A 24458-nucleotide genomic window follows, 5' to 3' on the forward strand; every position below is an offset into this window, starting at 1 on the left:
GTAGGCTGCTGTGGGATGTTCTGTATGCTGTGAATATGTGTTGCTCTGATTGGTTGATAAATAAAATGCTGATTGGCCAGGAGCCAGGCAGGAAGTATAGGCAGGATAAGCAGACAAGGTGAATTCTGGGAAGAAGAAGGCTGAGTCAGAAGACACCAGCCCACTGTCCAGGGAACAGCATGTAATAGCACACAGGTAACACCACAGAAAATGTGGTGACATATAGATTAACAGAAATGGGCTGAGTTTAATTGTAAGAGCTAGTCAGTGGTAAGCCTGAACTAATGGCCAAGCAGTTTTAATTAATATAAGCTTCTGAGTGATTATTTTAAAAGTGGCTGTAGAGTCCACAGGACCAGAGAAAACTTCCACTACAGTAGGCTGCTTTCTTCCTGTACTCAAGTATGACATAACTCTTTAATTGCTTCATTCTTCTTTGTCCTTCAGTGACTGTTTTGTGCTCATTCCCAGAAAGGTTGTGGTGGGAGTCACCAAGCCATGCTAAAATTTAGTGCTTTAGTAAGACTCCCAAAACACAGCATACCACACTGCAAAAAAGACACTAAACAAAACCAGTAAAAGGAAAAGGCTCATGGGCAAAGTTCAGAGGAAACAAGGGATGAGCTACCGAAAGACCCCTGCTAGTGGAGTGTTATATGACACTACCAACGTCTGCTCATTCCAGCTAGGGAACCGAGGACAGACAAAAGTACAGATACTACCAAAGTTCACATCGGGGCCCAGTGATTGTATTGGGGTTGCTTACAGGAGGATAGGAGAAGGGTACTTACAGGAGTATAGGTGAAGGGTACTTATTTACAGGAGTATAGGTGAAGGGTAGTTATAGGAGTATAGGTGAAGGGTACTTATAGGAGTATAGGTGAAGGGTACTTACGGGAGTATATGTGAAGGGGTACTTACAGGACTATAGGTGAAGGGGTACTTACAAGAGTATAGGTGAAGGGTAGTTATGGGAGTATAGGTGAAGGGTAGTTATGGGAGTATAGGTGAAGGGTACTTACAGAGTATGGTGGAAGGGTAGTGTATAGGAGTATAGGTGAAGGGTACTTAACAGGAGTATAGGGTGAAGGGTACTTACGGGAGATAGGTGAAGGGGTACTTACAAGGAGTATAGGTGAAGGGGTATTAGGGAGTATAGGTGAAGGTTCTTACGGGAATATAGGTGAAGGGTACTTACGGGAGTATAGGTAAAGGGTACTTATAGGAGTATAGGTGAAGGGTACTTACGGGAGTATAGGTGAAGGGTACTTACGGGAGTATAGGTGAAGGGGTACTTACAGGAGTATAGGTGAAGGGGTACTTACGGGAGTATAGGTGAAGGTACTTACGGGAGTATAGGTGAAGGGTAGTTATGGGAGTATAGGTGAAGGGTACTTACAGGAGTATAGGTGAAGGGTAGTTATGGGAGTATAGGTGAAGGGTACTTATGGGAGTATAGGTGAAGGGTACTTACGGGAGTATAGGTGAAGGGTACTTACAGGAGTATAGGTGAAGGGTACTTACGGGAGTATAGGTGAAGGGTACTTACGGGAGTATAGGTGAAGGGTACTTACGGGAGTATAGGTGAAGGTACTTACAGGAGTATAGGTGAAGGGTACTTACGGGAGTATAGGTGAAGGGTACTTACAGGAGTATAGGTGAAGGGTACTTACGGGAGTATAGGTGAAGGGTAGTTATGGGAGTATAGGTGAAGGGTACTTACAGGAGTATAGGTGAAGGGTACTTACGGGAGTATAGGTGAAGGGGTACTTACGGGAGTATAGGTGAAGGGTACTTACAGGAGTATAGGTGAAGGGTACTTATGGGAGTATAGGTGAAGGTACTTACAGGACTATAGGTGAAGGGGTACTTACAAGAGTATAGGTGAAGGGTAGTTATGGGAGTATAGGTGAAGGGTAGTTATGGGAGTATAGGTGAAGGGTACTTACAGGAGTATAGGTGAAGGGTAATTTATGGGAGTATAGGTGAAGGGTACTTACGGGAGTATAGGTGACAGGGTACTTATGGGAGTATAGGTGAAGGGTACTTACGGGAGTATAGGTGAAGGGTACTTATAGGAGTATAGGTGAAGGGTACTTATGGGAGTATAGGTGAAGGGTACTTATAGGAGTATAGGTGAAGGGTACTTACAGGAACAGAAAGACTCAGAGATGGCTGCATCACCAAAGCCCACCCCAGCATGGGTGACAGCTCAGAAAGTGGGAACCTGGAGCACACTGCCAGCCTGCAGGCAGGCAACTCAACAGTTGGAGCCTTGTCCTTCATGCAGTGGGAGTGGTCTGGACTTTTCCAGTAGCTCTGCTGGTCTTTGCTTCTCTTAGGCAGCTGGGCTGGTGTCTGCTTTCTCCAGGTGGTTTGACTGGTTCAGCTTGTCTGAGTCTCTCCTAGGAACTTTTCTGGAGTGCTACTCAGCAGTCTTGACAGTATGTATGCTTGGGGAAAGAGGAACCTAATGCATCTGGTCAGTTTTGGGGACTTCCTGAGGCCTTTGAGTTGTTCACATCTTGAGATTAATAGCTTCACTGCAGGATGGAATGTTTCACCTCTGTTCAGAATGTTCTTCTAATGAGCCTCTTGGCAGGGTAGAGTTACAACATGGAGTCACAAGGAGCACACTTAATTCTCCCAGCAACAAGTTATGACAACTCCTGCAGAGTATTATCTACCAGAAATCTCATTAGAGACTGTGTGTGGACACCATATGCCTATCATGTACCAGAGTTTTCCAGACTCTTCTACAGTTAGCAGGTATCAGCACAAACCACATAGTACAAATGGTGTCACATTAACAAGGCACTCTTGTCATCTGGGGAAAGTTTATATGAGAGCAGGAATCAGCTGAGTTCCCCAGTGCATACCTTTCTAAGAATAGCAATCTCGGGTCTTCTATTAACTCTTTCCAGCACACTTGTATTCATGAGTATAACTGTGAATGAATGTATTACTATGAGTGGATGTATATTATATGAATGAAATGTTTCTATTTGATGATGGTGAATAGGAATGTATTACTTTTTCAAAGTCAGTCTGATATTAGCCCCTCTTTAAATTTCAAGATCTTGTCCATAGATTCTCTTAAATATCTTTTTATAAATAAAAGAATCATCTGTGTATATAGTTTTGATATTTTATTGTAAAAATTGCTTAGAACTTTTAATACAATATTAAACAAACACTTCTCTGTTTTCTTTAAATTCTTTGGAAGGTGCTATTTGTAATATTGGTAAATTATTTTGCAAACGGAAGTGGAAGAGATTGAGGGTTGCTATGTCTAGATGATTGCTTGTGAATGATTTTTATTTTCTTACATTCTGTATGAGTGAAAAGAAGGAGCGTGACTGTTTCCAGGTTTCAGCATGAGGTGAACGGGGAAAAAAAAGAAAGAAAGAAAGAAGAAAGGACCTGACTGCTCCTAGGTATAGTGGAAGAGAAAATTTATTATAGATATATGGGAGAGCATAGTCAGAGGTAGAGGCACCTGAGATCTGGGAGAGTCCAGAGTGGACATGGCCAGACTGAGCTGGGCCATGTGAGAAGGGGAAGGGAATGGAGAAGAGAGAGCGAGGAACCAGGTACAGCAGCCAGGAGGCCCATAGGTACAAAGAGAGCTGGTAACCACAATGCTTACGTTATTTAGAGAAGAGCAGTCCAGCCCCTGGGCTGGATGGAGAGTTCAGGATGGGGGTGGAGTATGCCAGCCAGGAGGGCCCTGTAACAGGTTGGGGCTGAGGGATGCAGAGAGAACCTAGCTGGCCAGGTCCCCTTCGATATGTTAAATAAGCACCTCACAACCTTTTGTCCCAGGTTTGAAACCTGACACTGTATTTTCGAAATTTTGTATGAGGAACATGAATTCTGTGTTTTGTTTGTTGGGGTTTATTTCTTGAGACAGGGTCTCTTTTTGTAGCCCAGGCTAACCTAGAACTTACAATGTAGAGCAGGTTGTCTTTGGAGTGATGCTCTCCTCTCAGACTCTCTAGTTCTGGAGGTACAGGTACAGGCTACCACACCCTGCTAACTAATTAATTTTTTAAATGAAAATAATTTTTAAATTGACTAGGAAAAAGTTTCCTTTTTGAAACACAACTTTAATACAGACACACACACAGAAGACTTTAACCAGTCAAAACCAAATGTCAATATTTTTTATCTTTACTTGTTGTGACCTTAAATAAATGGAATATGGATGAACCTTTGACCAAGACACTTAGAAAGAAAATAGAGTCACCTTTGGAAGCTAGGGGAATTCTGGCTGTTGCCAGTGGTGGCTATCATTGGGTGGTGGTTAGATCACTGGACCCTGCCCTTGGCATCTCAGACCCTTCATCCTTCTCTTTGACAGAAGGTTAGCTGTTAGCGTTTTTTAATCACAACTGCTTTTAGAAGAATTCCATCTATGCATGTCTGTTGCAGTCACTGTTGCTAAGGCTGGGAGAGGCCAGGGCTCCAAACATCCATCCTCCTGCCTCCATCTCTAGAGTTCTGGGATTGCTGTTGTGTACCACCACACCCGATGCTCCTTAGATTATCGTTTCTCATTGGCTGCCTTCTGCCTGTCGTTCCTCTTAGTGGTGTTTGCAGCCGCGGGGACAGGGACAGCGTAGAGTAGAATGGTTACATGCAGAATACCCCTGCTCCCCGCCACCCCAGTTTTACAGTTAATTTCCTTTCTGCCAAAGCTTACCACGCCAGAGCCAGATTTCTGGAGGATTCCTTTGCTCTCGGTGTGACGGTGGTTTGACAGATAATTAGCCAGGTCCTTATTTGCGGCTACACTGCATTTTCCTCTGAGGACTTTGCTTTTCTCTGGGGGTCTCTTCTGTCATCATCTTTTCCCAGTGCTGCGTTCATTCTGTTGCGGTCTGCATGTTTCCTGTTTGACAGTGAGCTTGTCCTACCTATGCTTCCTTGCGTTTCTTACAGACACCTGCTTAAGATATGTATCTTTGTTCAATGTTTTCGTGCTTCTGAATTTTTTCTGAGGCATTTTGATAGAAAGGTCGTCATTTCCACTATTCTTTGCCGAAAAAGTGTTTGAAATTAGAAACCTACCTCTGGAAATGTTATTCTAGTGGCCCTTCCACTTTATTGTGTGTGGAAATTGCCTCCTGCATATGTAAGAAATGCGGCCCATCAACCTTTGACGCAGGCCTTTGTATTTTAGACACACTCTTTGGCTGTTCTGAGCAAAACAGCTGCAGCATTCACATCCTTAAGCTATTTGCAATTTCACGTCAAATAATTCACCTGCAAGTGCAGTCCATGTTTCGTGAATTGGTTCAGAAATAACCACTCTAAAAAAAAAAAAATTGCTTAACTAATATCAAGTTTATTACACACTTGAGGTGACATTTACATATGTGGAAATGTTATTTTAAGTATGTGTTTTTAAAATCTATTCTAGAACTGTTATAATTTAACCCATTCTGCTGCAGGAATAAGTTTAAGGGCCAAAAGAGAATCCATATGAAAATTTAGGATGTGACAAAGTTTGGTTGTTAAGTCAACCGAGTTACTAGATTATTAATTAAATACTTTAAAATAGTGCAAATGAGCAAATATTTCTTATATTAAAGCAATTATGGAGGCAGAGGCAGGCAGATCTCTGTAACTTTGAGGCCAGCCTAGTCTACAAAGCGAGTTCCAGGACAGGCTCCAAAGCTACACAGAGAAACCCTGCCTCGAAAAACCAAAACAACAACAACAACAAAAACAACAGCAACAAAAACCCCATCATCAAGGGGAAGTTAAGGCAAGAACTCAAGCAGCTAGTTACATCCCACCTGTAATTAAGAGCAAAGAGAAAATAAACACATTCCAGCTTGCTGTCAACTAGCTTTCTCCTTTTATAGTGTTTAGGACGCCATGCCTAGGGAAAGGTGATGCCCACAGTGTACTGGATCTTCCCTATAGCAGTAGTCAACAGCCCCCACAGACATCCCATAGGCTAACCTGATCAAGATAATCTTCCTTAAGACTCTCCTCCCAGCTGATTTTAGGTTGTCTCAAGTTAATAGTCAAAACCATCCAGCAAAAAAAGCAGTGAACATTAAAAAAAAAAAAGGCACATTATTTGAATAAATTAGAATAAACACGATCTTTTTTTTTATTTATTCAGTTTTTTTTTTTTTTTTTTTTTGGTATGGGCAGTTTTACCTGTGCATCACAGTGCATGTTTGGTGCCCATGGCCAGAAAGGGGTTCAGATCCTCTTGTGAGAGCCATCATGTGGGTGCTGGGAATGGAACTCGGGTCCTCTGGGAAAGCAACCAGTGCTCTTAACCACTGAGCCATCTATCACTCCTACCTGAGGAAAAGCTTTTTATACACAACCAAGTAATAAATCTATAACATGAAAGACATATTTGAGAACTTTATTCCCTATAATAGACTGAAGCCAAGCATGGTGGTGCACGCCTTTAATCCCAGCACTAGGGAGAGAGAGGCAGGTGGATCTCTGTGAGCTCAACAAAATAATCCTTTGTAGCAAAGATAAAAACTTAAATAAAACCAAACTAAAAGGTTAAGTTATTACCCAGTGAAAATGCCTATCATGTCTGGATGACAGATGACTTCCAGGTAGGTATGGTGGTCCTCACCAGATGCCACCATTTGATTTTGGGCTCAACAGCCTCCAAAACATAGTGACCACTTTTCTGTTCATTATAAGTTATTCTGCTTGTGCTATTCTGTGACAGCAGCACAGGATGCCAATGACAAAAGGCAAAGGACATGCTAGCTCAGAAAGTAGACACAGGACACAGATAAGGCAGATCACAGAAAAGCAGATACGATGTCTCATCTGTCAAATGCCCTGTCTCCATCAGAATCAAAGAATTAAAGTTAAACAGCCATAGGCCAATTCCCACGCGATTGGATTGGCAGAGGTGAAGACGTTCCACAGAACTTAGGCTGTCCAGGGTGTGAAGAAACAGACTTCATGTGTGAGCACTGTTGTGGGGAGCATGGTTGATGCAGCCCACCTGGAAGCTGTTTATAGTCCCCAAAGAGAGGTCAAACATGGTTCTTCTTTTGGGCAGTTTTACTTCTGGGAATTTTCCCCCTCAGTGTACAGCTATGCAGAGATGTTTTATATCCTGTTCTATTGGTTAAAAAGGTCAAGAAACCAAGGCTCACTGCAGAGACTGGGTAATTTATCTTCTGTGTGACGTGTTGAGGTCCGAAAAGTGCAAACGCACAGTAATGTGCTCGCCTGGCAAGCATGAGGTCTCAAGGTCAGTCCTCAGAACCCACAGAAGGAAGCCGGGTGTGGTGGCACACGTGTACCCCAGCACTGGGGAGATAGTGACAGGAAGATTCTTGGAACTCCACGGCCAGCCTGTCTAGCCCAACTAGGGAGCTCTGGCTTCAGTGAAAGACACTTTCCTAAAAGAAAATAAGGTGAGCAATAAAAGAAGTTGCCCAGCAGCGACATCTAGCCTCCACGTGTGCACACATGCACAGACAAATGTTTGCACAAATACACCACATAAGAAAGAAAATGTGCACCGGGCGGTGGTGGTGGTGCACGCCTTTAATCCCAGCACTCGGGAGGCAGAGGCAGGTGGATCTTTGTGAGTTCAAGGCCAGCCTGAGTTCCAGGAAAGGCGCAAAGCTACACAGAGAAACCCTGTCTCAAAAAACCAAAAAAAAAAAAAAAAAAAAAAAAGAAAGAAAGAAAGAAAGAAAGAAAGAAAGAAAGAAAGAAAGAAAGAAAGAAAGAAAGGAAGAAAGAAAGAAAGAAAGAAAGAAAATGTGCTCTGGCTGGAGCTGACCACTTCATTGAGAAAGAACAGTGAGTGCATCAGTGAACTTGGTCTTCAAGCACCTGCCTGCAGCCTAGTCTAACTAGGACTCCCCAGCCAATGAGCTGCCCCGTCTCAAAAATCCAAGTGGCTGGTACTTGAAGAGTGACCTCCAAGGTTGACACCTGGCCTCCACATGCATGCCCATACATGTGCATGCGCATCTATATGCACAGTAGAACACATGTGCACACATAGACACACAAACCTTTTCCGTGTTTGAATGTCTCTAACAGTATGTAGCATTTTTCCCTTTGTTACCATGCAGTCATTGTACAAATTAATGAGTCTCATGGACTTTGGTCTTATTTACCACCTCACTGGTGTCTTTGTCCTGTCTTCCTTCTTGTTGATTATCTCGTCCAGATTCCATACATAAGAGAAAACATGCTTGTCTTTCTGAGCCTGGCTTCTTTCCCTTAACACGATGATCTCCAGCCCTACCTATTTTCCTGCAAATGATGCCACTGTGTCTTCTTAGTGGCTAGATAGTGCTCCACTGTGTTTATCTATCCCACATTGTCTTTGATCCTTGTAGTCAAGTAGCAGCTATTGTGTAGTTTTTCTCATCTGCAGCCCTTGTGGAAACCTGGCAGTGATTCCAATTAGCCAACATAGTGAATGAAGATGGTAATTATTTCTGATTGTTGCCTGAAAGCTTTTGTTGACACCTGCTGGTTAAATCCAGAAAGCACAGGCATCAGACTCACAAAAGGAGCTTGGAATTGAATCCCGAATCCCAAGCAGTGGTGGGGAGCACTACAGTGGATCTTAACCCTCTTCATCATGAAGAGATAAGTAGGTGAGGCTGCAGACATGTGTATTAGCCTGATATGTTCATTCTACACCATGCACCTATCAAGGCTGCATGTCGTATCCCACAAACATATAAAATTATTGATAAAATTTAAAGAGCAGAGCACCAAGTACACAGACAGTATGTTTTGAAAATCCTGAACATGGATGACCAAGTGAAAAGGGGACTTGGAAGAATTTGACTGTGTATGAAGGAACTGACTTTACATATTACTTTATATGTATAAAGAATGTAAATGTGGTCACGTGAGTCTTACACCAAATACAAGTTGTGTGTCCAAAGAAACAGTGTGTGGTGCTTTTTGCTGCTGGTGGGGTCTCTTGGTTTGATAAAAATGATTCAAATCTAATATTATTTATTAAGAGTCCTTCAGTGACGAGAGCAAGTGTGTGGGCGATAGCGGATGTCATGTAACTTGAGAGGCAGAAGAGATCTTTGCAAAGTTGGCATAAGGAAAGCTTCACGGAGGACGGACTGGGCCTTGAGGTAGACTTGAGAGGTGGTGACCTTCATTAATAATATTTGTTGGCCCAGTTCACCTACTCAGGAAGCTAAGGAAGGAGGAGAGTTCAAACTCAGGTTCAAGCCCACACTGGGCGACATGGTGAGAATATGCCTCAAATTTTAATAAAATTAGTGTTATATCATAGGCCTGCTAGCTGTCCTTGGGTTGTGTACTTTTACCTTGTGACTCCTGGGATGTAGGCCAGGCCAGGTGAGATCTGAAGGTACGGGGCTACTGTACCCCATCCTACTCCAAGAACCTGTGAGAGTCAGAAACCACCTTTGTCCTTGGAAATTTAAGGTTCTTTTCCTTCAGGACCCTCATCATGCTGGGCATGGTGGGCATCTCGACTGAAGAAGCTCCATTTTGAGAATTGATGGTCTCCCTTGATGCTCCCCCACTTTGGGGCCTATGGTGACTGAATGTTTTCTCCCCTAATAAAGATCATTTAAAGGGTCATTTTGTGTCAGCTTCTTTCTGCAAACCTGATTTCTTTTGCAGGTCATAACAACTAGAGACATTTATTTGTGATTACTAGTGTTTTACAGATGTATACAGCAACTGCAGAAGGCTCCTTTGTATGTATTTCTAAACTTGGTCTTGGAGGCTTTCGTCTCTTTCTAGATCTGGTCTTTCTTAGGCCTTGTCTTCCTGTTTGATACGGCTGACAGTCAGCCACCACGTGATTCTTTAAATACGATGCAGTATGCGTGTGGCATTGATGTTTCTAATCCTCTGATGTTCCCTCGGCTTAGTATGAACTCCGAGGCTCTCCTCAAAAGGCCCTGGCTTCCTCTCTGGTCTTCTGGACAGTGCCCTCTGTGCCAGGCTCATTTGGAAATGTCTCTTCAAAGTGTTTCCATTTTAGGCTTGTGTGTTCGGACTCTCTGCCAAGTGAGACTATCCCCCCACAAATGCTGGATCTGACACCCCTCTTCAGTTATGTCTCTGTTAGCCAGGGCCTCTTCCAAGGTGACTGATAACAAGCATCCCCAGCCTCCCTTGCTCTCTGCTCACCCTACACTGTCTCTTTACATTGCTCATCTTTCCCTGACATTATACTGACTCATTTGTTTGTCTTCCCACCAGCTGTCACGTCCCTGGGGACGATGACTTCATGCTTTTGTTCGAATTTCGTCCCTACTGTCTCGAACAGAGCCTGACATATGGCAGACTCGAAATAAATATTGTTGGATGAATGAACTTAGAGAAAAAAAAGCAGCTTCTTGTCCAGTGTTAACAAAGCATTGCTCTTCTCTCTGGATGGGGAATAGGAAATGAACAATGGTTCATCTGCAGCCGAGTACTACAAAGAAGTCCTGAAACAAGACAATACTCACGTGGAAGCCATCGCCTGCATTGGGAGCAACCACTTTTATTCTGACCAGCCAGAGGTTGCCCTCCGGTTTTACAGGTGGGTGTTCCATGGCATCTGCAGGGAAAACTGGTGAAACACTAACGGGATGGAATATGAAATGGAGAGAAATTGTGGAAAGGCCACGTGTGTATAAAGCTAAGGACTGCATCTCTCCGTTGCTTTCTGAGGATTAAAGCCATAGTCCGTACTTTGGGGGTGGGCAGACTGGCCTCCTACAAAAACATACCTGCACGGCCAAGCTTTTAGTTTAGCCCAATCAATAAACAACAGGGGCTAAATAGCTACTTGAAATATTTCTCACTGTCACTGCCTCTTAATACCACAGAATCTAAAGACAGAGAGGCTGAAGGTCTTAAACCAGGGTCATCTGTTTTGTGGAGTATTTTCAACTTTTTCCAAATCTAAGTACATGATGGTCGCTGGTTTGAGCACATACTTACTTTATCCCTCATGTGGTTTCTAAATGACACTTTTTAAACATTACATTCACTATTTATTTCTGTGTATCCAGGGTGTGGTGCATGCACCATAGCGTGCTTGTGAAGGTTATAGTACCCTTTGGTTCAGATCTTTCCTTCTACTGTGGGAATCCCAGGGATCAAACTCAGGTCATCAGGCTTGGAGACAGGCACTGTTACCCACTAAACCATCTCACTGGTCCCTAGAATTAATTTTTACCTGGTGGTTTCAGCCCTTGTAATATATGGCAGATTGACAACTGACAAGTTCTTTCCAAACATGCTGAAACTATAAAATAAGCAGATGCATCCAGCACTCGTGCAGCTGGCCATACTCCCCACCCTAAAGTGGGTCATGGGCTTCTCAAGCAGCTAGGCTGGCTTTTCGTTTGTGTATTTGAACTCGGTTGGATTAATGATGCAGAGAAGCAAAGTGGGGCTCTTGAGCTGCCCCGGCAAAGCTGAGTGGGGAACACAGAGCGGCAGTCACGTCTTCCATGGCAGAGGTTCATTGGAGTGAATCTGTGCCCCATAGTAGAGACAGCAGAATCCATAGTAGAGACAGCTGGTTAAGTGTGGAACACGCTCCTCACGCTGGATCAGGCCTCTGGGCATTCCCTGCAGGTGCTGCGGCCTCTGAAGTAACGTGTGTGAACTTAGGCGACCACTTCTCCTTTCTCTCTAATGACGCTTTTGTGGGAAAACAAAACAAAATAAAACAAACAAAAACCCACCATTCTTACCTTGTCCCTGGACATGTGCCCTATGACAAGTTATGCGCATTGTTTGAAACATTCATTGATATGCTTGTGCCAGTGTTCTTCGGGGGTCCTAAAATTGTTACATGAATTCACTTCTAACTACGTTCATAAAGTTAATCTAACAGCACCTTTTGTGCTCCTCTTTGGAAAGACGCCTCTTGCAGATGGGAGTCTATAATTGCCAGCTTTTCAACAACCTGGGGCTGTGTTGCTTCTATGCCCAGCAGTATGACATGACTCTGACCTCATTCGAACGTGCCCTTTCCCTGGCTGAGAATGAAGAAGAGGCAGCTGATGTCTGGTACAACCTGGGGCACATTGCTGTGGTATGTTTTGCGTGTGTGTGTGTGTGTGTGTGTGTGTGTGTGTGTGTGTGTGTGTGAGATGTGTGTGCATGTTTCCTGTTAAGGAAAAAGTCACCATACGTTCATGTGAAGAAATTCTCATGTCATAAACCCAGCCGACGATTTAGAGATCTGAGTCATTTTCTATCCTCAAGTAAAATCCATGCACAGAGCTCACTCTGCTGCTGTGGTAGTGCTCATTTTCTCTATGGAGCTGGAAAGATTTATATCCCAAACGGGGGAGGATGCCGCAGGAGGGAGGCTGTGGCTTCGTGTGTGCAGACGCATGCTTTTCCTTGCAGGGAATAGGAGATACGAACCTGGCCCATCAGTGCTTCAGGCTGGCCCTGGTCCACAACAACCACCATGCGGAGGCCTACAACAACCTAGCCGTGCTGGAGATGCGGAAGGGTCACATTGAGCAGGTCAGAGACCTGCACCGTCACAGTGGGCAGTTGCCTTTCTTCAGAGGAAAGCTGTGACACTCAGCCACCGTCATGTGTTACACTTTCAAAACAGCTCTAGAGTCCAGCAGGCCCGGTTCTGAATCCCAACTCTGATGTCACTACTTGTGCGACTTTGGGCAGGTCACTTCGCTTCTGTGAGGCCAAAATGGAACATTTGACTTAATGGGAATGATGTGCACCTCCATGGTCTCCCCCCTGAAACACACTGCCTCCTCGCACTGCTCCTGCCAGCACCCTAGCAGCCACCCTTTCGACCCTTCCCTTCGCTCTGCCGCCCCTGTGCCCACACTGTCCAGCAGCCCTGTCAGCCCCAGCTCTGTTGCTCCTTCTTCTTTACCCCACGTTCATCTCTTTCCTGCACTATCCCAGGTGCCTCCTAGCTGGTCTACACACACACACACACACACACACACACACACACACACACACACACACACAATCTCACGCACCATATGGGGTGGGCACTTTCCCCACTAAGCCATTGCCCCTGCACCCTCCACTATAAGGACGACTACTGAGTGACTTAATAATGAATGCATAATGTAGTAGCTCATCCTCCTCTGAATAGCATAATGGATTTTGTTATGAAGCAATATTATTTTATCATTGCTTTGCTAAAATCCCCCAGTTCCTTCTCTTTGCACGTGGACTAAAACCCAGGCTTCCTGGCCTGGCCTGTGCAGGCCCTTTGATATTCTTCTATTCATGTGCTCCTTCCTCACTGGCTTCAGGGGCCAGAGCGATCCACTGCTCTGCAGACACACAGAGCTTCACGTCTCCCTTCAGCCCTTTGCAGTATCCCCCAGACCTTGCCATGACAAGTGTCTTGAATCTTAAGTGTCATCTCCGTAGAAAAACCACCCAAATATCAGTCTAAGAAAAGCCCTCCCTCGAGGCCTTGCACATCTTTTTCTCGTTTTACTAGATAGTGGTATGTAGAGCAGACTGTTGGCTGCTTGAAAGCACGGACCTCCTTTGTTATGTAACTTGTGCATTCTCAGCGCTAGAAACAGCACCTGGCATACAGGAAGTCTAAGTCGGTGTTCCTGGAGGGGCTGGGGAGATGGTTCAGTCAGAAAAAATGCTTGCCACACAAGCCTGGGAACTTGAGTTCAGACCTCCAGCACCCACTTAAAAGGCCGTTGCAACATGTGTCTGTAACCTCAATACTGTGAGGTGATGTGTGTGGACATGTGCTCAAGTATGTACACACTCCGTGGCACACGTGTGGAGGCGAGAGGATGACTTGTTGGAGCTAATCCTCCCCTTCCTCCCCTTCTGCAATGTGGGTTCTGGGAAATCAAGCTCAGGTCGTCAGATGGCCAGTACCCTTACCCGGTGAGCCATTGCACCAGTCCAGTGATTTCAAATGTGTTGAAAGGTGTTTTACTAGGTAATATCTTGTGTCTACTGTCTTCTAGGAGTTGATATCCTTGTTTTCTCATTTCAAACAAATGAAGCATGAATTTGTTCTCAGGATCATTGGAGGGGGGCATTGTTCAGTGGCATCATATGAACTGTGATGCACACATTACCATCTCCTGTTACTCTGTAAAACATGGTCCTGTGAAATGTTGTATGCTTTGAGTGCTTGTGCTGGCTAGTTTTATGTAAACTTGACACAAGCTAGAGTCACCTGAAAGAAGGGAGACTCCATTGAGAAAATGCCTCCATAAGATCCAGCTGTAGGGCAGTTTCTTGATTAGTGATTGATGTGGGAGAGTCCAGCCTCTTGCAGGTGCTGCCGCCCTGGGCTTGTGGTCCTGGGTTCTCTAAGAAAGCAGGCTGAAAAAGCCATCGAGAGCAAGCCAGTAAGCAGCACTCCTCCATGCATCAGCTCCCACCTCCTGCCCTGTTTGAGTTCTTGGCTTCCTTCAGTAATGGAGTAGGATATGGAAGTGTAAGCCAAATAAGCCCTCTCCTCCCCAACTCATTTTGGTCATGGTGTTTTATTACAGCGATAGTAACCCTAACTAGGACAATAGTTTAGAGAAAGCTTGTTGTTTCCTGTTGCTATTATTTCACCTACCAGACTGATGAGCAGTATAATAAATGTTTGCTTGATCTCATCCAACGCAGAACTTTGGAGTTTGAAATGTACTGATTTTTAAGTTGTTATTAGGGAACAGATAACTAGAGCCTCCTAAGTTGATCACCAACAACAAAGCTTAAGTCAAGAAGACTTTTTTTAAGCTTTGAGAAGATTGTATTTCAAATTGTGTATCATACTGAAGCATAGTCTTTATGAGGCAGTGGTTCTCAAATAACTTGTATCTACCCTAAATTTCCAACTCTCATATTCCTTCTTTTGAAGTATGTATCACTAATATTTTGCCAGGATAGCCAGAGTAAGCTATATTTCATTATGCCATTGTATTTCCTGAGGAATGTCATCTGTATTGTCCATAGGATCATTTTAAGGTCCTGTCTCAGGTAAGTTGTGTTTTAACCTAAAGAAATCATATAGTGCTGACATGTGCTCATATGTCTGTCTTTTCTTCTTTGCTTCCCCACAGGCAAGAGCACTCTTACAAACTGCATCGTCTTTAGCACCTCATATGTATGAGCCACATTTTAATTTTGCAACAATCTCTGATAAGGTATTTTCTTCCTTTATTATTTCATCATCTGACACATTCTTGATCTTTCTTGGTTTAAAAAAATATAGATTGAATATATTTTAAACCTTATCTTTCTGAACAGAAGGTTGATTATTTTTTTAATCTGAAATAAATGACTTTTTAAAAACTTTTATCACAAACATCTTCACTTCAGGAGATTATGTAATCAACTTTATCACTGGGTATTGACTAAAACACCACTATAAATTGCAGAAGAAATCTCTTACATTTTAAAATACCACGTTTAATCACTAAAGAACACTTGTTAGATAATTCCTGGCCCAGGAAGGATTTATAATTGACTTTTACAGCAAGGGAATCCTGTCTGTTATATGCAGATCATATTTCTGCCACACCTTTCTCAAGATTGTTATGAATTAAGAATATTAGTGAATGCTATTTAGTTATGATCAGTATGGGGGAAAGGTAACTGTTAATATTCTGTTGCCAATCAGTTAATATCCAGAAATCAACAGGAATAGTGAGCTGTTTTTAATAAAACAAACAAGCAAGCCAGGGCACTAGGGCATCTCAGCACTTTTACCATGAAAAGCAAGCCTGTCTTGAAGATTAAGAAACAGTTCAAATGTTTGTGATAGAAGTACAGGCTTTTATTGACTAAAGATGTAAACACGATATCCTTGTAGCATGAATATGAAACTAGCCACATATGTCTATTTTGAAAATAGAAAAAGCTCTCACCCATGTTACAGCTTGGGGGACAGTTGCTAAATACCAGCTCTGGTGGAGGTTCTTTGCCTACCTTCCTGAATTCTCTTCCAAACCCCAGCGATATTTCTTTGCTGAGCCTCTCTGTGTGCTAGGCCCTGTGGTCAGCATAGAAGATGTAGCAATGACAGAAGCAGACAAAAACTTCTACTTGGTGATGTTTGCATTCTCCTGGAACCTGAGGCTCACAGAGATTACAAAGTATCCATAGGAGTTGGATGTGGAGGCACAAGCCTGTAAAACCCTAGGCACAGGAGGCAAAGGCAGGAGAGTCACTAGTTCAAGGCTAGACCAGCAAGACCCAGTCACAATAAAACCCAAAGTGCAGGGGTCTTTGGGAATGGCTCAGGGGTTAAGAGCACTTGCTGCTCTTCCAAAGGATGAGAATTTGGTTTCCAGCACCCATAGCAGGCAACTTGAAATTGCTTGTAACTCCAGCTCCAGGAGATTCTGCATCTGTGTCTTTGGCAGCTCCTGCACACAAATCCACATACCCACATGCACTCATACCCACACGTAATTAAAAATAATAAAAAATAAATCTGAAACCAAACAAAGGCACACCCTAGAGCCACATGGCACTATGAGATTCCAGACTCCCACCCGACTCCTGACGCCCTTCCATCTCTAACTGTACCCTGCTGCAACTCAGTTAAAGGCATAGACACTTTATTATAGGAAGGCCAGCTCACCTGAGGATTAGTGTACCTTAATGATTCTTAGTTCAAAGAATTCTTCATTCTTATAAGGTAGTTCAGTAAAATACTGTCAAATAATAGTAATGTTGGCAATGTTTTGATTTACTATAAAATAATAATGTTGGCAATGTTATAATTTTAAAAGGAAACCATTTAAATATAAAATACATATATGTGTGATTAAAAATTCATCAGAGTTGAATCATCTAGACTTTTTTGTGCACATATTAAAAATTTTCTGTCTTTGCAGAAGTGCATTCATGAATGAAAAGAGATTATTTTTCTTTGGTACTGCATGTAAAAAGAGTTCATTGAACATTAGAGATAGCCTTTATAAACTTAAAAACCAGCTATTCACCCAACACTGCTGTGTTTAGTATCACTTAGAACCTGTCAGAACATAATTTATATCTTTTTAAAGTAATTTATTTAATTTTATTTTATGTGCATTGATATGAGGGTATCAGATCCTCTAGAACTGGAGTTATAGACAGTTGTGAGCTGCCATATGGGTGCTGGGAATTGAACCCAGGTCTTCTGCAAGCGTGACCAGTGCTCTTAAGTGCTGAGCCATCTCTCCAGCTACCTCCACCCCCACCCTTTTTCTTTTTCTTTTTCTTTTTCTCTTTCTATTTCAGGACAAGGATTCTCTGTGTAGCCCTGGCTATCCTGAACTCATTCTGTAAACTAGGCTGGCCTTGACTGAGATCCACCTTCTTCTGCCTCCCAAATGCTGGGATTAAAGCTGTGTGCCACTGGCACCCAGTCTTTATATCTTTTTGTTTGTTTTTTGTTTTTTGAGACAAGGTTTCTCTGTGTAGCTTTGCACTTTTCCTGGAACTCACTCTGTAGACCAGGTTAGCCTCGAACTCAGAGACTGACTCTGCCTCCCAAGGGCTGGGATTAAAGTTGTGTGCCACCACCACCCTGCCTAGTCTTTATATCTTAAGTTAATATGTTTTACTTAGACTTCCTGCCTAAGAGATACTATGCTAATCATAGTGTCTTTGTTGGATGTTGCATTGATTTTAGCTACACAGACTCGGATCTTTAGGCATGCAAATACCCTTTTACATTTACAGTGCTATCAGCAACAGAGAGAACACACACTGTAATGGAGCCTATGTTATTTATATAATTTTATTTTCCTCATATTTATGATGGATTTTTAGATAATTCTAAACTATAAGTAGCATAATGGAACAGTTTACTTTTGAGAACTCTTGGCATTTTTCCAACATGTTGATCTTATTTTGGTCCCTGATTTGGTATTTCCTACAGATTGGAGATCTTCAGAGGAGCTATGTTGCTGCTCAGAAGTCCGAAGCAGCATTCCCAGAGCACATGGACACACAGCACTTAATTAAGCAGTTAAAACAGCACTTTGCTATGCTCTGATCAGTCCTTGGACCAAGTATGTCTGCACGAAGGATCGGTGCACAGGACAAAAAAATGTATTATGTAATAGTGTAATGCAGACCTACTGAGGTAGCATGTAAGACTAAACTAAGCCGATCGAGCGGTGGTGGCACACACCTTTAATCCCAGCACTTGGGAGACAGAAGCAGGCGATCTCTGAGTTCTAAGCCAGCCTGGTCTATAGAGTGAGTTCCAGGACAGCCAGAGAAACCCTGTCTTGAAACAAAGAAAAAGAATATAAACCAGAACCTACTATAAAAACTTTGTTGTTTTATAAGGTAATATTATAAAAATAAGACTTAAGCATTTCCTAGTTTTGCCTTTTCAATTAAAAAAATTCATTGTTAAATACAGACATTTTCAAACAGTTATGTCATATACGTTGGGTGAACTTCAGCCATACTCTCCTCCGATTAGTTCCCTTTGCCCCCTTGCCAGTTCCATAGCCAGTTTCAGCCATCTGGGTGGACATGATTTTAAGTGTCTAAGTAGAAGCTAGCAGCCACACATTAGAGGAAACATACAAGATTTGTTTTTCTGAGACTGGTGCAATTTGGGTATAGAAAACTTTTTTTTCACTTCACTTTTCATGAGTTTTTATTTCATTTATCTCTGATGATACAAGTTAGTTTTGAAAGCCCATTAATCTTATCAATCAAACTGTTACTTTAAGTTTATTTGAAATGATGCACTACTAATTTTTAGCTCATGTGTGCCCCAAATGCCCACTGGTTCATATCTTGACAAAAGTTAACTCAAAATGAGTTATGGACAAACATATATATAGATATAGATATAGATATAGATAGATATGGATATAGATATATAAAGATATGTGTATGTATAGATGTATATACATATGAATATATACATCTACATATAAACATATGTATATATGTGTATATATATGTATGTATAAATGTTTAGAAGAAATAATATATGTAAAGTTGTGTCACATAGTGATTTCTTAACTAAAACTCTAAAATCACAATCAGAAAAGAAAAAAGATTTATAGATTTGACTTCTTGGACCTTAAAAACTTTTGTGCTTCCAAAGATATTACTAAGAGTAGAAAAATAAGCCACTGACTGGGAGGAAATATTCTCAAGTACAGTGTGTATTTTGTAAATGACTTTCACTGAGAACAAAACTCAAAACTCAATAAAAAGGCTGGAGATGATGGCACATGCCAGTAAGCACTGAGGAGATAGGGGCAGTTTGAGCCTAGCCTGAGCTATAAAGCATGACACTATCTCAACAAAACAAAAACACCATAAAATAAGTGAAAACCTCACCAGAAATGACATACAATATTTGGCAAATACGCACACACACACACACGAAAGTCATCAAGGAAGTTTAATTAAAAACTTAATTAGAATAGCTGAAACTAAGAAATGGACCAGACTGAGTTCTGGGTACTATGTAAACAACTAGAACTTTAAAAATGTTCACTTAACAGACTTGGGTGTGAATGTTCATAGCAACTTTATTTGTAATAACCTCAAACTGGTAACAACCCAAAGACCTGTTAACAGGTAAATGGGTAAACTGATAAAACCATGCAGTGGAATACTATTTGGCTTTAAGAAGGAATGAATTGATGATAACATAAATGAGTTCTGCTTTCTTAGTTAGGGTTTCTATTGCTGTGAAGAGACACCATGATCATGGCAACTCTTATAAAGGAAAAACATTTAATTGGGGTGGCTTACATTTTCAGTGGTTTAGTCATTATCATCATGGTGCAACGTGGTGACATGCAGGTAGACATGGTGCTGGAGAAGGAGCTGAGAGTCCCACAGGCAACAGGAAGTGGTCTGAAAAGCTGAACATGGCTTGAGTATATGAGACCTCAAAGCCCATCCCCACAGTGACACACTTCCTCCAACAAGGCCACACCTCCTAATAGCACCAATTCCTATGAGCTTATAGAGGCCAGTTACATTTAAACTACCACAGATGCTTTGAGTAAAAGAAGCCAAACAAGAAAGAGAGCATGTGCTGTTGACCCCCTTATATCAAGTTCCAGAAAGTGCAAACTGATGACTACTATAAGGATCATGATTACCTGCCTACAAGGAGAAGTGTGAAGAAACACTGTAATGGACCTATTTATTGTCTTGATGGTGGTGACAGCTTTATCAATATGTGCGTGCGTGCGTGCGTGCGTGTGTGTGTGTGTGTGTGTGTGTGTGTATGTGTCAATCTTACCACATTATGTACTTTATGAATGCACATATTTATAAAATTTACAAATATATATTTACATGCAGTTTATTATGCATCAATTATACCTCATTAAAATTACTTTAGTTTTTCAAGGAATTTGTACCCTTACCAAGAGTCAGCTTTAGTATATATAGATTTTCCCCAAGTATATATGCTTAAAAATTCTTCAGATATTTAGACTGGAGAGGTGGATCAGCAGTTAAGAGCACCTTCCAGAAAATCTGAGTTTGGTTCCTAGTACCCACATCAGACAGTCTACAACTGCTTTTAACTCAGCTCCGGGGAATCTGACACCCTCTTCTGGCCTTTGCTGATACCCCCAACGGCTCACACAGAGACATATATACACATTTTTTTTGAAACAAGTGTTCAGACATTCAGATTAACTGATGTTAACATGATGTTCTTATAGGCACTGTGTTATTTCAAGTTACAGATGACTGTAAATGTTTCTTACATGGAGACACATTGAAAACATATGGGGGAATCCTTGGATAAAGTGTCTTGCCTTGAAGAACCATTGAGATTTTGATAAGAGAGAATGGAGAGTTATGGGAGGAGGAGTTATGGAGTTAAGGAGAAGCTTTCTAGGCTAATGGGTGGGCATGGCTGTGTGGGAGTTGAGTAGGAATGGGCTGGTCATGAGTTCACGTTGGTGATCCTGGGAATAGCTGGAATGCAGAAGTTTTGAATCCCAAGATGAGGGGTTGGAGTTTTACTCAATGTTGGGAGGAAGCAAGCATTTTGTATGAATTGATCTGTTGAGACTATTTAAAATCAATCAGGAGATGGGGAGTGAGATGGTTCAGCCAGTTAAGGTGTCTGCTGCAGAGCATGAAGAGCTGAGTTTCATCCTTGGGACTTACGTGGTGTATAGAAAGAGATCAGAAGAAAGTTATCTTCTGATCTCCACAGCAGGTACACACACACACACACACACACACACACACACAGAGAGAGAGAGAGAGAGAGAGAGAGAGAGAGAGAGAGAGAGAGAGAGAGAGAGAGACTAATAAATGTCAAACAATTAAACCAAGTGGAAGAATTCAAAGTTGGTTATAAATTCTAAATCAAGTTTTCTAAGAAGAGTGTGAAAATGAGTCTATATGTCAGATAATAAAATAAAGTGTAACCACATAGCATATGTTATTGATCAGATAATTCACACCACATTTCTGCGTTGTTACACTCCTTTCTCTCTTCCCATCTGGCTAAAAAGCCTGAGAACTTTGCGTGGATAGTCACAGCTTATGCAAGGAACATTGCCTCTCACAGATGGCACCTCATTAATTACAGCTTGCAACAAATAGTTTTCTCAACAAGATTGTTGTCTGTCTACACACGCAAGATGACTTGTCATGCAATGTTTCTATATTTCATTGGGAATTGTGGAGAAAGAAAATACTAATATTTACTTCTACAGTGTTTCTTACAACAATCTAAGTAATGTGTAGGGCTGTGGTCATTCTGACAAGTGTGGAAGTTGAGAACCACTGTGCTAAATGGTTCCTAAAAGCACTAACACTTACAAATCCCTTAAAAGTCACCACTGAAGCTCCTTTAGGAAGAAGTAGAGATAATCTGTGTCCCTGTAGCTGTTAAAGCACTTATCTGTCAATTTAACTGCAATGAGAAGTCTCCTGGACAAGTCCAACACATGCCTCGAGTCCCTTAGAACAACATTTTAAACTAAAGACTCCAGTCCATCTTGTGGGTCCTTTGTAAGACATTTGTAGAGAGAGAACATCCTAATGTTTAACATGTATTATGCATCTGTTGTATATAATTTCACAACTCTATTAGTTATCCATTACGGTTCCTAAGTTAAAGCTGCACTTAACTAAACTAGCCAAGGAAGGGAGACCTGTGCTTGGAACCATTCTTATTCAGTAATACTGACCATATCTTAGGCATACTAAACACAGTAAGAGAGTGAGCCTTAAGCATGTGCATCAGCTTGCAAAAGGAGGTAAATGATGCTGATGCTCTGCCATTGAAGTGGACTATGTTGCTCAACTCCTTATTCTGCCCCTCTAACCTTAGAGTGGGCTTGTTTTCATCTGATAGTCCCTGACAGAATTCCAAGCAGGAAAAAAAAAAAGTCCCTCAAGGTCTTTGAGTGCAAAGAACTCATATTCTTAGTACTGTTCTCTGATTGTAACAAGGCTTCCTAGGGTTATATCCTTGAAGCTCATTAAAAAGCATTTCTTTTAAAGTCTCCAGTGACCTTCACAAGCAGAAGCAGGTAAGGACAGAGCTGGAACAAATCTGAGGCATACAGGTCACCATCCAAAGACTCCACTCTGCATGGAATTTGAAGCTAGAGCCTTCTGCTTTTTCTATTTAAAATAACATGTAAATGTTGTCATTAACCCCAAAGAAATGTGTGTTTATTTTAACATTAAACATGTTTCCCACATCCTCATGTATAATAGCTGGTCTGGGACAGGGGCCAATATTTTAGCTGGTGTTTTTCTCAGTGGTGTCTGCATGTTTCAGCTGTAGGCAAAAAAAAATCTGATCTCCCTCTGCTCCATTGGCTTGCCTACCTGCCTTTCCCCTTGCACAGGTGTGGGGCTTCAACATGACCTGAATGAAGCCATCTTTTGTCATAAGAACCATGACCATGCCAAGTGACTCTGGCTAGCTTTCTCCAATTGACCCCTAGCATCTATAAATAGAGTGGTCTACAGAGTTTTATGACCAAGATTCTAGACCCATCAGCACCAGGAATGTGTCCAGTGCCCTTGGTATTAGCTGGAGATAAATCAGCTCCATCTTGGCTTGGATGAAGTCCTATGCTGGCCATTCTATCTTCCTCCTCCTTCTGATCCAGTTTGTGAGAATTCACCTGTCTTGCTATTCAAGATACCTTTCTTTACCTAAGTGCCTATTAAATTATACTCTGTGTAATCCTGGGTTTGTCTGTCTCTTTCTTTGGCTTTGTTGTATCTTGAAGCTGGTTCCCATGCTTTTACTTGACCAGGTCCCAGATTCCTATCTTGGCACCACCTAGAAGCACCTTCTGTTCTGTTCCCTTTCCAAAATTTGCCCAGTCTGTTTCCTTCCCCAATGACTGTGCCAACCCACTGTCTAATCATGATAGTTTTGTTTCTTCCTTTCAAGGGAAAGATTTTAGTATTTTCATATAAGATCCTAGGTGTCTTGCCAGACTTACAGAAAAGAGATCTGGGAACAAGATACTGTGTGTCATGTCACCCCTAAATACATGCCATACCTTGTAAAGACACAACTCTTGGTAAATCTAGTCTTAGAGGTAAAGTTATCATAGCAGAAAGTTGTGGAACCTGTCTTGATGGTTTTGTTTGTTTGTTTTGGTCAGCTTGATACAGAGTACAGTTATCTGAAAAAAAAAGAGACCCCAATTGAGAAAATGCCTCCATCAGATTGTCTGAAGGCAAGTCTGTAATCATTTTCTTCATTAATGATTGTCTTCAGGTTCCTGCCTTGAGCTCCTGCCCTGACTTCATGATAGACTGTAATGTGAAACTGTTAGCTGAAATCAACACTTTCCTCCCAAATTTGCTTTCAGTCATGGTGTCTTTATCATAACAGTAGAACCCAAACAGAATCTAATTCTAAGTAGCTTTTCTAAGCTTTCACCACTGGGCTGCTTAGTGCTATACTCAGTGAGATTTAATTTTTAAGTCTGTGGGGACAGGACGGCGGGGTGGGGTGGTGATGACAAAGAAAGGTTAGCCTAAGCCTGTGCTGGTCTCCAGGCTCCTGGGAGTCCAGAAGAGTGTGTCTATACTTGGGTTACCCTTTGAGTAAGGCCATTGAGATTTGAGTCTGTTTCCAGTATATCCTGCTAAAACTCTCAGGATCCATTCTCCATAAGTAAAAGTGTTAATTACATTTTCAAAGCTGTAAACTCCACACAATGTTTTTGGAAGGTGGTGGGTGGGAGGATGAGTAAGTGTTTGGAGACACTTTCCTCGCTGGCTTGGCTCCCACATCCATTGCTGCCCACATGGTGCCAGGCAGATGACACCTTTGAGGGGTGTGTGTGTGTGTGTGTGTGTGTGTGTGTGTGTGTGTGTGTGTACCTTGAGTAGGTGTGTGGATGGTGGAGAGAATCATTTTTCTTCTCTTAAAATTTCTCTGGAGATACTGAAGGTCGCTATGTAAATACCACTCAGAAAATGACAATGTCTTCCCTGCTTTAATACAGGGATAACTG

At 42.0% G+C, this 24458-nt stretch overlaps 1 protein-coding gene across 3 annotated transcripts in view; it reads left to right on the plus strand.

Annotated features, from left to right (window-relative positions):
* The window catches only part of Ttc8 (tetratricopeptide repeat domain 8), a 62358-nt gene extending 44188 nt beyond the window's left edge, over nucleotides 1-18170 (plus strand). For all 3 annotated transcript variants that reach the window (XM_036206441.1, XM_036206443.1, XM_036206442.1), the window contains 5 exons: nucleotides 10422-10561; nucleotides 11896-12070; nucleotides 12391-12513; nucleotides 15072-15155; nucleotides 17885-18170. In XM_036206441.1, the coding sequence (XP_036062334.1) occupies nucleotides 10422-10561; nucleotides 11896-12070; nucleotides 12391-12513; nucleotides 15072-15155; nucleotides 17885-18001 (639 nt within the window). In that variant the 3' untranslated portion in view covers nucleotides 18002-18170. The remainder of the gene's footprint in view (nucleotides 1-10421; nucleotides 10562-11895; nucleotides 12071-12390; nucleotides 12514-15071; nucleotides 15156-17884) is intronic.
* The last annotated feature ends 6288 nt before the right edge of the window (nucleotides 18171-24458 follow it).

Source organism: Onychomys torridus, chromosome 14 (assembly GCF_903995425.1).
Source record: "Onychomys torridus chromosome 14, mOncTor1.1, whole genome shotgun sequence".
Taxonomy (NCBI): Eukaryota; Metazoa; Chordata; class Mammalia; order Rodentia; family Cricetidae; genus Onychomys; species Onychomys torridus.